The sequence below is a fragment of the Rhinatrema bivittatum genome, chromosome 2 (assembly GCF_901001135.1).
Source record: "Rhinatrema bivittatum chromosome 2, aRhiBiv1.1, whole genome shotgun sequence".
NCBI classification, from domain to species: domain Eukaryota; kingdom Metazoa; phylum Chordata; class Amphibia; order Gymnophiona; family Rhinatrematidae; genus Rhinatrema; species Rhinatrema bivittatum.
This window is the reverse complement of record NC_042616.1, coordinates 720,069,418-720,084,811: the sequence shown is the minus strand read 5'-3', so window position 1 is coordinate 720,084,811 and position 15,394 is coordinate 720,069,418. Positions and strand designations below refer to the sequence as shown.

General features: G+C 42.4%; 1 protein-coding gene across 3 annotated transcripts in view; it reads left to right on the top strand.

Annotated features, from left to right (window-relative positions):
* RGS22 (regulator of G protein signaling 22) overlaps nt 1-15,394 on the top strand; it is a 915,000-nt gene that overhangs the window by 157,038 nt on the left and 742,568 nt on the right. For all 3 annotated transcript variants that reach the window (XM_029591789.1, XM_029591788.1, XM_029591791.1), the window contains exon 5: nt 7,113-7,198. In XM_029591789.1, coding sequence (XP_029447649.1) covers nt 7,113-7,198 — 86 coding nt within the window. The remainder of the gene's footprint in view (nt 1-7,112; nt 7,199-15,394) is intronic.

Sequence of the window (15,394 nt, the reverse complement as noted above, 5' to 3'; positions counted from 1 at the left end):
TGCCACACTGTGCCACTCTGGAAGTGGTGTCCACCACTCTCCTGCAATAAGGGTTCCACAACACTTCCTTTTTGTTTTTCCCTCTATTGCTCCTTCCTCCATATTTTTCTCAGCTTCCTTTTTTTCTCTCTTCCCTTTCTCCCTCCCTACAAATTAGATTTTTTATTTGTATTTGTTTTTACTTTTTTATCAATATATTTTCATTAATATACTTGTAAATATTTTTACCTTCCTTTTCAATTCTTTTTAATTATGTTTTTTAATTTTACTTGTTTTTCTTTTTTAATTTTCATTTTTAAATACCAGCACTTCTATGTAGGACATCAACAATATTCTCTTGCCCTTTTACCCTTTGATACTGTTTCATATGATACAGTACGTTATAATTTTGTTTTTTTCTGTATTTGAAATTTCATATTTTTAATATTAACTAGCATATCATTATTGGTTATAAAATAAGGACTATGCCCCTTACACTGAGACCCTCTTTCCTTGCTTTAATTCATAGAGGTATTTATACATTTTTTCCTTCTCTCCAATAATGTGTTCCCTTATGGATATTCATTAGCCTTATTGTCATCCACAAATAATTTATCATCTGGATTCCGATTATCATATATGTTTTTTCTTTTTTTGTAGGTCTTTTTGCACTATTTGTTTGTACCCCTGATGCAGGTGACAACCTGGAATATGATCATGTTGGGTCATTGATATATGTTTTTATATTTACTTATTGATCTCTTTGTATCATGTATGCTTTTTTATGCCTTTTGGTCCATGTTTTTATGCTTTATTGTGAATTTAAACATATTTTTTATGATCCCTCACAGTATGTTATTATTGTTTGTAATTTTGTATTTCTTTATTTATATATTAGTTATATTTTTCTGATATTTTACATTTATTTTCTTTTTATATGCACCTGTGCCACTTTTGTTCTTTGTACCTTGTAGTGAAACAATGAGCTATTCCCAGCCAAGTAACTATTGACTAATGATTTTTTTTGTAGTTGTTAGTATCAAAGTTGAACTCTGTTGTCTTGCATTTTGTACACCTATACAACAAAAAAGAAACAGCTACAGTTATTATTCAGTAATTCAGTGTACTGTTATTCAGTATATAAGCAGATATTTGTGGTGTTCCAGTGTTAGAGGTTAGCACTGTACAATAGCAGCCTTCGGTGCTTCTGCCTCTCTCCCTTTCCCCTAGCAGGTGAGTCTCTAGGCTGGATCAAGGAAAAGAAAGGCAACCTCATGGTCCAGCCTGAGCATAAATATAGGTTTGTCTTCCACAGCCCCTCCTCAACTTGCCCTATTTCTACATGCTTTCTTCCCTCCTTAACCATGTTGCCATGCTATCCTTCCATTTCTTCTCTTCAAATCTCTGAAACTAAAGAAATACAAATTTTAGGTTAGATACTTTTTGTTCCCCTCACAGCAAAGAAAAAGCATAAAGAAAAAAGTTATGGGGTGGGGAGGATGTTAAAGAATAATGAGAAACTTAAGAGAAGTATTAGAGTTTCTGAGATTTTTCCCTGTCCAGTAACTGCAGCTTACAGTAGAAAAAAAAAAAAAAAAAGGAAATCAGTCCTTGAATTAGCAGCTACAATTTTTATTTGCTTTCCCTTTCCAGGTACAACTTAATCTCATTTCCTATCACCTGAATAGCTTCAAAGGAAAATTTTCTAGCTTTGGAGTCATGCCAGAAGTGTAGACACAAAGCCAGTGAAATGACTTTAAAATACCCCATAAACCTAAAACCTAAAAATAAACAAAATCATACCTGGTGCAGCTGCTTATTTTTGCATATTGTAGATATAAAGCAGTTTTGGAGTGCTAGAGGTTATTTTGAGTTTGTATGGCTGAGAGGATCAAACAGGCTCAGTTTGGGGGTGTACTGTATACATTTTTTTCAAGTTGAAGGTGCAGGTGCTCTGCTGTACATTAATGACCTTCCACTTCTGAATCTACTTAGTACACTTTAACAAGGCAACGTCTATAGGAAATTGGGCAATCCAGAAAAGCGACTACGCTAGTCTTCTGGTCCCTGGGCTGACCAAGGTTGGGGATGCTGCGAAGGCAGTATTCATATTTTCTAGGGAGGAGAGAATTATTATATATTTATTTTATTTATTAGCTTTTATATATCGACAGCCGTGGTTACATCATGCCGGTTTACAATATAACTGAAGGAGGAAATTACAAAAAACCAGGGTGGGGGGAAGAGGGAGCAGATAGGAAGAGAGAAGGAGCAGGAGAAAGAGAGGGAAAAACAGGAAGAGGAGAAAAGGAACAGTACCTAATGGAAAACAACAGAGGAAACATAATAAGTAGCATTGCAAATTATATACTCAATAAGGGACAATGTGTAACCTTATCCACTGTGGATAACCTTATATAAATTATACACTCCAAACAGTATTATATACAATAATAACAAAAGCATTATATACAATAATATACATTATCTTTAACTAGTACATACAGGAGACACTGTATATGACATTACAAATTATGGGGTAGATTTTTTTTACAAAGCGCGTTCTTTTGTTTGCGCACCAGGTGCAAACAAAAGTACGCTGGATTTTATAAGATATGCGCGTAGCCGCGCGTATCTTCTAAAATCCTGGATCGGCGCGCACAAGGCTGCCGATTTTGGGCAGCCAGCGCGCGCTGAGCCGCGCAGCCTGTCACCGTTCCCTCCGAGGCCACTCCGAAATCGGAGCGGCCTCGGAGGGAACTCTCTTTCGCCCTCCCCTCACCTTCCCCTCCCTTCCTCTACCTAACCCACCCCCCCGGCCCTATCTAAACCCCCCCCCTTACCTTTGTCCGTTGCTATAGGGAAAAAGAGAGGTTTTGAGGACAGGGAAAGTGGGTATAGGGGAAATAAGGGGGTATATAAGGAGGTGCAGCGAAATGGGAGATAAAACAGAGGATAATTAAAAGGAATAAAGGAGAAGGCTATGAGTACGTTAATGACAAGGGCTCTTTCTCTGAAGGAGTAGAGGGAGCATTGATTAACAGCGACACCTAGAAAGCAGAGTCCATGTTAGCTGGGTTTCAGAGGGAGCAGGACTTTGTGGCTGCTGACTAAAGACTGATGTTGCAATGACTGGGCCAAATTAGGAGGAGATATAAAAATAGGAGGAAACCTTCCTCTACCCTAGTAATTATGAATGAAGGCTTTATGTGCCATAACCTAAAAGTTGTAGGTTCTAATTAAACTAATTTCAAAGGAGCAGAAGGAATACACTGGATTATGCACCTGTGGGACTGTAAGCATAGTGCAGGTACTGTGTACTGCATTGGAGTAGGTATGTGCTATAAAGTATGCTTGGAGATTTGAAAATGTAATCTGTGTGTGTTTTGCTTCCCATGACCTATCCCCACCTTCTTGTTTGTGTGGGTAAAAGTATTTTCATTGTGAACCGTGCATTTACGTTCATTTTCTCTGAAGGGTGGGAGGAAATAAAATCATTTTTAAATAGGTAAGCATGCATTTATCTAAATAAAAAACTTTGAGGTCCTTATTTGGCCGCTATCCGAAAGAGCTTATCTGGATAAATTGTGTAGGATGTTTAGTGGTGCGACCGTGCCACTGAATATGCCCAGCTATCTAATAGTTAGCTAAGTAAGTTTATCTAGTTAACATTAGACCTGCATAATAGCAAGTCTAACTTATCCGGCTAACTTAGGGGGTTATTTTCCAAGCCACGTTATGTGCTTTTCGCATGTGAAAAACACCTTAATGCATGCGAAAAGCACCACAACGCATGGTGCAATGCTAATTTGGAAAAGGGGGAGGAGTTTGGGGTGGGATTTCTCTCCAAGTTTTAACGCCAGAAATAACTACACCTTTTTCATTTGCGTTAAGCTGTGCGATATGGCTTTATTGCACTTTGCGATCTTTTTGCAAATAGCATTTTCAGCTGTTGTGGAGAGAGAGAGACTAAGAGAGAGAGAAAGAGAGACTAGCTATAAGGCCTTTACAGTAGTTAGGCATTTATACCTCTATATGATGATGCCCACCTAGTTAGTCGGGTGAGGTTTAGGTAGTAGTGTAGGGGTTAGGGGCCACTTTGACATTCAGAGTGAGACGTACAAATAGAACAGTACACTCTTGTGAAGATTTGATGTCCTTCGGAGTAAAGAAACTTACACAAAGATGAGATTTGTACAATGTTCTCTCACCCTAGCTTGATAGAGAGTCCATCACAATTTACCAAGGCCACTATATTTTTTCAGGGAGGGGCAAAATATCTCTGGAACACCCCTCTCACCATGATATTGTGCACCTCCCACAATAAAACATCATGGTTTAGTGAATCCAGGCCTTAGCCAATATTCAGCTAAGGCCAGGATTCATCAAACTATTGCATGTGATAGGAAGAGGGGTTTGCAGAGTGTGATAACTTTTTCACACTAAGTGCCACACAATTCCTACCTACAACCACAAGAGAGAGAGAGAGAGTCCATCAAGCTAGGGTGAGAGAACATTGTACAAATCTCATCTTTGTGTAAGTTTCCTTACTCCGAAGGACATCAAATCTTCACAAGAGTGTACTGTTCTGTTTGTACATCTCACTCTGAATGTCAAAGTGGCCCCTAACCTCTACACTACTACCTAAACCTCACCTCAAGTAACTAGGTGGGCCTCATACAGAGGAATAAATACCTAACTACTATAAGGGCCTTATAGCTAGTCTCTCTCTCTCTCTCTCTTGGAATTGTGTGGCACTTAGTGTGAAAAAGTTATCACACTCTGCACACCCTTCCTCCTATCACATGCAATAGTTTGATGAATATTGGCTAAGGCCTGGATTCACTAAACCATGATGTTTTATTGTGGGAGGGGCACAATATCATGGTGGGTGGGGTGATCCAGAGATATTTTGCCCCTCCCTGAAAAAATACAGTGGCATTGGTAAATTGTGATGGCATCTTCCAACACATGGGGCCGCCTTCAACTTAAAGGAGAAAGCTTTAAGACTCTTAAGCTTAAGGAGAAAGCAAAGCTAAGACTCTCCCTGCCTTTTCCCCTCACCCTCTCCAGCGCCCTGCAGCCTCCCCCTACCCCGCCCTTTCACCCCCCAGCAACTTTTCCTCGAAAGTACCCCTGCTTTAAAGTACCCTTTTTTCCCCTTGCCCCACTTTCATCCCCCGCACTAGTCCCCCACCCCTTCCGCCCTTTTTCCCTCCTCGCTCCCTCCCTCCCTGCCCCCCCCGCCCCTGCTTTCAATTGTACAGTGGTGCACATACTTTCTTTATATTGTTTATAAGTTCATATGCTAAGTTCATAAGTGCACACGCCTCCCTAACATTGTTTATAAGTTCATTTGCATATCTAATTTTAATATGGATAATCAAAATCCATTTCGTTCTACCAAGTTGTATTTCTGCTCGTTGACTCTATCTTTGCACTGTCGTATATTATCTAGTTAGCCTTCTTTCATCGTTCATTGTAATTTCCTTTCACAGTTACCTGTAAACCGACATGATGTGTCCTACGAATGCCGGTATATAAAAAGCGTTAAATAAATAAAAAATAAAGGGCTTTGCGGCCCAAACTGAAATTGGCTCAAAAAGTAAAAATAAAAATGTGATGGGGGCGTCTAACTTGACCCCCCCCTCCCCACCCCAGGGCTGCTAATTGAGGCAGCCCCACTAAAAAAAGTAAAACATAGATTAAATACTTGCGCAACAACCCCCTCAAGCCCAACCCCATTCATATAGCAGAAACCCGCCAAAAGTTAGGGCCCTCTTACCTCAGACCCCCTTCCATAAAAATAATAAAGAGATTGTATGCCCCCCAAATCATAAAAAACACTGTTGGTGATATAGTGATCCCTGCCCCCTGGACCCCAGGTATTAAAAAAAATGTTATTAGTATAGTGGTCCCTTAGAACCTCCTCCCGTTACCTAAAAGAAGGCATCAATGGTCTTTGTAAGGGCCTGGGGCACCTTCTAACCCTGGGCCTGGTCGGCACCATTTTCCAAAATATATGTAGCAGAGGCATGGCCTGGGGACTGGTCAACGTCCTCTTGGCTGTGATCCGGTCCTTGGGCCTTTACAAAGACAACTGATGCTTTCTTTTAGGTAATGGGGTATGGGGGGTGGGGGTTCGCGAGTGCCTGGGGTGCCACTATACTACCAATGTTTTTTTAAAGACTTGGGAGTCCGGCAGGGGATAATACACTACCAATGGTGTTTTTATGAGTTGGGGATGGGGGGGAGGATTACACAAAGCTTCATTATTTTTATGGAAGGAAAGGGCCAGGGGAACCTAACTTTTGGATTGGATTTCTGCTATATGGACAGGTTGGGCCGCCGGGGGGGGGGGGGGGGGAGGTTGTTGCATGAACCATTTAATTTATTTCTGGACTTCTTTTGGACTCAACTGGCAGCCCTGGAGTAGGGAGAGGGGTCATTAGTCCCTTGGTCACATTTTTTTACTTTTCGGGCCATTGTATTTTTCAGCTGTAGGCTCTTTAAATCTACTGCAGGATCCACATTAGGGTCTCGATGCTTCTGTAGTAGATTAGCGATTCCTGAAAAGCTGTAGATAAAATAAAATAGCTGACAAATTTCTAAATTGGCCATATTATTTTATTTATATAGGATTAGCTATACATGAACAGCTTTGCATGGATTTGCAAAAAGCCAGAAGAATGCTGGGCTGCATAGAGAGAGGAATAAACAGTAAGAAAAAGGAGGTGATAATACCCTTGTACAAGACCTTGGTGAGGCCTTACCTGGAGTATTGTGTTCAGTTCTGGAGACCATATCTCGAGAGAGACAGACACAGGACGGAGGTGGTTCAGAGAAGGACAACAAAAATTGTGGGGGGTTTCCATCAAATGACTTACGAGGAGAGGTTGAAGGACCTTTGAATGCCCACACTGGCGGATAACTATTTTATGTAGGATCCTAAATTTAAGTTCTCTCATTGAAATAGTTTCAAAACGATTTTTAATCTAAATAAACCATTTTTTGCATTTCTGAAGATAAATCGTGACCCAATACTTTGCCATCTGAATGCTAATTTAACAAAAATATCTAAACTTTGCACATTTTTATATTTAATTCTCCGTTATATTTTGTTATTTTGACAGTGCTTGAAACGAAAACAGGGACTTCAGTGGATTAAGAAAGAAAGACTTCCAATATTCTTATCAAGTGACTGTTACTTTGAATACAGGTATGATAGTATGATGCTCATCTCAAATGGTCCATCTTCCAATTTTATTTGAACCATTTAACTTCTACCCATAGAGAACAGTGGACTATATTTGTTTTAACTGTAGAGTATGTATTTGGGGGTTTGTACCTTAAAGCCTTGAAGATGTCAGCAGTGTCATTTAATGGTATAAAGGGTGAGATTTGCAGTGGGTGCATGCCCATTTTGTCTACCTTTTTTTTCCTCGACTCTGATTTTGAACTGTCATCTGTTTGAGCTCCATGGTGTAAAAACCACAGAAGGCACATTTTTCCATGGAAAGAGTAACTCCTATACTCTACTCCTAGGCTTAAGGCCTAGCTTCTTTTTTCGAAGAGTACCTGGGAGGAATCATAGGGATAACGTCAAAGAGAATAGATTTCTTTTTGGAAGTTTCATCATCAGGCCCAGCACGTTCGATTGTGCAATGTGCATACCATGCATTTGCACAGGGCAGCATACCTGGGGGGCTTGCGCAGCAGCAGCAGGAGAGGCCACGGAACCACCAGCCGAAAATGAGGAGACCAGCAGTGTTTCCTCTAAGTTGTGCGCTTGCATGCACAGCTTCACCCACCCCAAGCACAGGAAAGCCGGCATGGCCATGGTAGAGCTCATTCCTCCATTGCCCAAAGTGAGGAGAAGGTCGTTGGGGTTGTGGTCGAACTCATCTCACCATGGCCTGAAGTAAAGAGGAGGCCATGTGTACGTGTGTATGTGTCTGTGTCTGTGTGAGAGCCTGTGTGCATGTTTGTATGAAAGCCTAGGTGTGTGTGTGTGTATGTCTGTGTGAGAGCCTATGTGCTGGTGTGTCTGTGTGAGAGCCTGTATGCATGTATCCTTGTGAGAGCCTATGTGACTGTGTGTGTATCTGTGTGAGAGATTATGAGTGTGTGTCTTTGTGAGAGCCTGTGTGTGTGTATCTGTGAGAGCCTATAGGCATGTATATATGTGACTATGTGAGAACCTATGTGAGTATCTATGTGCATGTGTGTGTGTGTGTCTGAGAGAGCATATAGGCTCTCTCAGGCATACACACACACACACCCATACTATTTATGTGAGGGAGAGAGCGCCTGTGTATATGAGAGAGGGAATGTGTGTGTGAGAGCATAAGCATGTATATCAGAGATGGAGTGTGTGAGAGAATGAATGTGTTATTTTTTGTGTGTTTGTGCGGTCCTACCTCCCCCAATCCACGACAGTCTCAGAGTGACTGGAAATCAAAAAATGTATGTATGGTATGGAGAGCAAGAGATTTTTTAATCCTTAGCAGTTTTAATTATTGGGTGTAGTTTGATGTTTTTGCTGTTCAAAAATATTATTTTTTGGGGGAAATAGAACATATTTAATTATTGGATGTTTTTCTCATCAGATGTTTTGAAATATTTTATTGGTGTTTTGGAAATGTTGGATATTCTATTCATTAATTGGTTTGAAGTATTTATTCTTTTTATGAATATGATTTTATTATTATGATTGTTGTTTGATATTTCTTGATTTTATTGTTTAGTGTTTTATGAAGAATGGTACTGTTTCTGTTTTTCCATTGTTGCTTGCATATAGAGGCTGGCTTGTGAGTTCCAGTTTAGTTCTTCTCAGCGTGTTTCTATTTATACTTTCTGGTCTCTTTATTTGGTCAGGGTCTATCTTTGTTCTACATATATGACTAAGGTGAGGTATTTTCTTGGCATGTCGTTTCTATAGCAGCCATGCCACACACTATCACCCCATGGCTCCCGGTGCTACCAGGTTCTAACACCGCCCAAACCCCACCTACACTCCTCTCTTTCCCCTAATTAGTATTTTACTGCTGTGATAACAGCCCATCACACAATAAAGAATGACCCTGTTAATCCACACAACATATGCAAATGACAAATACCAAATTATAGAACATAAAGCAACAAATAAAACCTTAAACATAGTAGATAAGAAAGTAACCAACCCAAGACAAAATATTAAAAATCAATAACTTTATATATAAAAGCAGGCCAGAAATTAAATGAAGCACTCTCTTAAAAAAATAAATGTTATCTGTTCTGCACATAAACTCCCAAATTTACTTCAATTATTTTGCATTATGAAACAGATAGTTCTTATTTATCCAACAAATCTGGGTGTCAGGGCCCAGAAGTGATAGAGGGCTCCAGGGAGCAGATAGGAATCCACTCTATGAGCAACCTGTTATGTGTAATGTCTCTGTGCTACCTGAACTTTAAGGTGGGCTGCTTCATATATTTGTTTTGCTGTGCATTTCGTGTTTCACTGTAAATAAATTGCACAAAGAGGAAATAGCCAGAGTCTGCCTTCTTGTTTCTTTTGCCCAAGTTACCACATATGGTGTCAGCCGTGTGATCTTTTACCTAGGTGGGAAGCACAGGCAAAAGCCCACAACAGCAGCAGAAAAATGAAATCCAACAGAAGTTTTCTTTTTTTTTTCCTGCGGCCTCATGCTTCTACTTACCTAGCCTAAATTACAACAGACCAAGGGGGCTAACCCCACCTGTGCAGTCAGGGTTCAAGAAGTAAATAAGGGCCAGAGAGACCAACAGATTTTTATTTGTTTTTACCCCTTTCCTAACCCTGGAGAGAAATGCAGTATGGAAACAGGAAAGATGGAGCAAGTAATTTGTGTCTTTGCTACAGGACAGCAGCAGTTGCAGAACTCCTACGGACTCAAATTGACCAGCAGCAGGCACTATGAGAACAAGTTATGCTGCAAAGTAATTAGCAAGTTGCACATTTAAAACAAATCAGAGAAAATATATTTTCATTCAACGCACAATTAAGCTCTGGAATTCATTGCCAGAGAATGTAGTTAAAGCAGTTAATGTAGCTGGATTTAAAAAAGGTTTGGATAAATTCCTGGATGAGTAGTCCATAGACTACTATTAATCAACAGGTATAACCACTTGCCAGGTACATGAGACTTGATTTGGCCACTGTTGGAAACAGAATAATAGGCTTGATGGACCCTTGGTCTGACCCAATATGGCATGTTCTTATGTAAAGTACGCTGTTAACTCAGGTAGCACAAGTAGTGCAGAGCACCATAACCAGGCCACAGGCCTTGTCACCTATGTTACCAAAGATAGGTCAGGGGAAGACCAAGAGCCTTTTTTAATAAAGTTCGAATGAATTGCCCAATGGGTGGAGTGGCCAGAAACTTCTTGGACCATTTATTTGAGGAACCTACTGACAGGCAGCAGCCAGGCTGCCATTCAATCAGCAAATCCACACAGAATGGCTAGCTATGGATACATGAAGGTTGCCAAACAGGTGAAAGCAGGCTGTACCCCAGAGGCATGTCAGCTTTGGTTCCAGAGAGGAACACTCCATCTCAGGGAAAGTCCCCAAAATCTTTTTCACTGTCTCAAGGACGCTGAGCAGAAATGGCTATAGCTGGATGGGAAATCGGGCCTTGAACTAGCCAATATATTCCTTCTCGAGCGATTCATAGAAGGCCTACACCAAGAGATGCACTGCTGGGTGTGTCAACACGTTAAGGTGTCCTTGGAAAATATTGTGGAGTTGGCTGATGCCTTTTATCAAGCACAGCTCACAGCAGAACATGCTGTTATACAAGAAAAATGACCGATGTTGGATTCAAAGAGCCACACAAGGGAAGCTAAGTGTCCGGAGAGGGGACAAGCATTGAATCTAGATCTCTGGAGTGTTTTCACTGTGGACAATAGGGCCACATCACCAAGGACTGAATTTTCAAAGATCATAGGTCGTTGGACATCAGTTTAGTGGCTTGGCCCATGCAGGGGGCTCGAGTTCACAGGAACAAAGTAATACATCCTGAGGAAGGCCTGGCCCCAAAGTTAAACCCACAGATATTCTCACACTGTGAGGAGAAAGTGCACGTAGTCCAAGACTGTCCCTGGTAAGAAAATGAGGAGTGGGAGCATAGATTAACAGAGGCTCCCAGTTGTAACCTGGTAGAAGTTTCGCAACCTAGACTGAGTGAGTGGTTGTTCCCAGTGGAAGTAGAGGACTTTCCTACATAAACCCTGTTGGACTCAAGGAGTCTAAGGACTCTGCTCCAGAGAGACCTAGCTGAGAAAATGTCAATCGTGGATATGGAAACAGTAACCGTTACCTGTGCACATGGGAACTAGAGACGATACCTGACAGGCCACATTGTATTGACAACCCTGATGGGTCAAGCCAGCCTAGAGATGGGAATACTGCCTTACCTCCCATACCCTGAGGTACTTGGATGGGATTATCCACTGTTTAAGATGCTCTGGGGCCACCTCACGTCTCGTTTGAACCCTCCAAACTCTAATAAGTGTTTCTTCATCAGACCTTTCCATGCAAAGATTCATGTTTATACCACAGGCAACCTAGGAGGGCGAAGCCCCAAAGGAAATGGCGAAGAATGTACCTCAATGAGCTGCAAGCATTAGGATCTGCAGGACAAAAGACAATGGTAGAAGGCAACAAAGAGGGTGCTTGTAGAGGCCACACCTTGAATACTGTGTGCAGTTCTGGTCACTGCATCTCAAAAAGGATATAGCTGCACTGGAGAAAGTGCAGAGAAGGGCAACCAAAATGATAAGGGGCATGGAATGGCTGCCCTATGAGGAAAGGCTAAAGAAGTTAATGCTGTTCAGTTTGGAGAAGAGACGACTGAGGGGGGATGTGATAGAAGTCTACAAAATCATGAAAGGACTGAACAAGTTAATGTAAATCAGTAATTTATCTCTCAGATAATAGAAGGACCAGGGGGTACTCCGTGAAGTTAGCAAGTAGCACATTTAAAACAAATAGAGAAAAAATTATTTTTCATTCAGGGCATAGTAACTGGGTTTAAAAAAGGTTTGGATAAGTTCCTAGAGGATAAATCCATAAACTGCTATGACAGTAATTAACAAGTAATAGTAATTTGTGATCTATCTAATGTTTGGGTACTTGCCAGGTGCTTGTGACTAGGATTGGCCACTGTTAGAAACAGGATACTGGATTTCATGGACCCTTGGTCTGATCCAGTATGGCATATCTTATGTTATTTTATGTGACATAGGCAATGATGTCAGCCTTTACCCTGGTTGTAGTAAGGGAGTTGGGACTGCGGTCCAGGGTGTTAGCCCGGGTACAGGCAACTGCTCACCTTAGTAAGGATGAGCTGAGGGGGAGGGTATGTGAGGGAGTATACCAGAAAACTTGCTATGTGTGATGTTTCTGTGCTATTTGAACTTTAAGGTGAGTTGCTTCATTTGATTGTTTTGCTAGTACTTTGCAATTCACTGTAAATAAATAGAACAAAAAGGAAACAGCCAGAGTCTACCTCTTTGTTCCTTCTGGCTATTTCTAAGCCGCTATCACCCAACTTACCACAGACTGTATAATGTTTTAAAGATATATATGAATTGCTCAAGTATCCTATTAATTCTCATACAGCCTCTTCTGTAATAATTTGATATTATCAATGTTTAATATAATGTGCTTTTCTTTTCATAATAATTATGTTTCTAGAATCACGCTCTAATATTTTTTGTAATATTTTTAGCACCACATTCTAATAATTCATACTTTGATCTGGGGCAAGGGCCATTAAGCCCTCCCTTTCCTCCTCCCCCACTCCACAAAAATGTTAATAATGGAACAACTCAGTCACTATTGGCAGCTTTCCTTCCCCGCCAAGAACAATCCTGTTGCGCTCTGGGGTGGACCCTTGTCTGGAGCAGTGGAGAACGGCTCCCTGGTAGGGACCAGGAAGCAACTGCCCCCAGGGGGCGGAGCACTGGAGGAGACAGAGGCTAGGATGAGCTTCACCACTGGAAGCCCACGGTCCCCCCGGGTGGAGCCCGTAGGGACCCGGACCACTTGGACTTAGATGGGCCTCACAGGGTCTCCTTGGGAGATGACAGACAGGCGTGCCCACAGACAGGAGAGGAGCGTGGTCGGGTTCAAGACTGGAGGTCAGATGGAGCAAGGAGGACCAGAACAGCGTAGGCGATGACAAAGCAAGGGACAGAGCCAGAATCAGGAGACGTGGTCAAACAGGCAGAGGTCAGGATCCGAGGGTCAGTCCAAGGAGTGGTCAACAAAGCAGGGGTCAGGTTCCTAGTAGAAGGAATGGAGATTACTACTCTTAATCAATAAGCCTTGATGCTTTTCTGCAACTGCAACATTGCTCCCTGCTTTGACGGCAGGAGGAAAAAGGGGAACTGGATTCAGAAAACAACTGAGGGCCCCAATATCTATGGTCTGGGATACTGATATGCAGACATAAGGGAAAAAGCACAGGACAGCTTCTACAGCCTAGTCCTAAAGGAAATGAAGAAAGCATGCAGGGGGGTGACTTGCTGGTGCGGAGGTTACTATCCTTAGCAGAAGGCATGGAGATTACTACCCTTAACTAATAAGCCTTGATACTTGTAATTCAACTGCAGCATTGCTCCCCACTTCGACAGCAGGGGAAAAGGGGAATTGGATTCAGATAACAACCAAGAGGGCTCTGACTTATATGGTCTGGGATACTGATCTGCAGGCATAAGGGGGAAAGCACAGAATTGCTTCTACTGCAAAGTCCATAAGCAAAGCATCTCAAGCAGCACTGAATTTTCAAGAAAGCTCATCACCCACTAAAAAATATTACTATCTGAAATTTTTATGGGCTATCATAAAGTTTGGGATAACTGCACAGAGTGGCATTTGGTCTTTTTCTGCCTTTATTACTATGTTGCTATATTATTATATGTTCTCAATGGGCTCTGTGAAATAATGTTTCACAGAAATTTCTGCTGCAGTCTCGTTAGCTGAGGTGGCCCAAGGGTCTCTCTTGCCAGCTGCTGTGGCCTGTGTCAGGAGAGATGGTTCTTTGTGGGCAATGTGATTGTTACATTCGCTGGCTCGCAGCACAGCCCTGTGAGCTCTCTCACTCACCCCCAATGTAGTTTGGGTCCTCCCGCAGTGGGTACACTGCCAATAAAAGCTGCACTCATCCTCCAGTGCCAGGCCTGCCTAAGATACCGTCACACTTGTTCTCAGCTTGAATGTAGCCAACAGGTCCTCCTCCATTGCCACGCTGTGCCATCTCTTAGGCGAACTCATGGCATGATGGCCTTAAGGACTCTGGGGCCGGAGCAGCCAACATCATCACTCCCTGATGACGTTATGTGACTGAGTATTTAAACTCTGCTGCAACTGCTGTTCTTCGCCTCAGCAATGGGTCTCCTGCATCCTTGCTGTGCATGTTGCTCCTGCATTCCTGGTTCCTGTCTGTTTCCTGCATCTCTGGTTTCTGTTGGTTCTTGCCTCATTCAGCCTTCCTTGTCCCAGCCTTGCTTCATCCAACCTTCCCTGCCCAGCCTTACTTCATCCAGCCTTGCCTCGTCCAGTCTTCCTTCTCCAGCTTTGCTTGTCAAGTCTCATCTCGTCCACCCTTGTCTTCTCACTCCAGTGTGATCTGTGTGTCTTTGTTCGCCTCTGGCTTGATTATGTGGTACCATTCTCTAGACTTGGACCTGACCACGCTTGCCTGCTGCCTGCACCTTACCACTGGCTTTGGAGATTTCCATGCTTATCTGCTGCTTAGACCTGACCTCTAGCTTTGGACCTGACCATGCTTTCTTTCCACCTGTGCCATCCTTGGCCTGTACTCAGTGTGTCCTCAGATTCTTGCTCACTTGACCGCTCTAAGGAACCATCTAAGTTCTGCTGGCCACAAGACCCCAGGGACTTTACCTGCGGGGGAGATGGTTGGTATAGGTGAAGTTCCAGCCTGTCCCACTATAGGCTACGTTTGCAGCTATCAGTATAGGCCTTGTAGATTTTCAGCTGTCGACATAGACCTTGTTGCATAGTTGACACTGCTATAAGGCAGCATCAACTACACCACAGCAACAAGGGCTCAACTCCCATGCCAACCATCACAGTAGCTTTGGCATATTGAGATGGGGAGGAAGTGGTGGCTGAGAGTGTGCTGCTTATGCTTGCATTAATCTCTGGGGTGGCCACTCTTTCCTGTGCTACATCCCCTCTGTGCCTCTGCCCCTGGCGCTCCTGTTCATGCACCCTAGCTATAACCATTTCCATGAATGTGAGACATTAGGAGGGTGAGACTCCCTTTCACCCATGGATCACAAAGTGTGGCAAGCATGTATTTATTGTTTTCTGTCAGAGATTTCAGTTTCACTTAAGAACATAAGAAATTGCCTTGCTGGG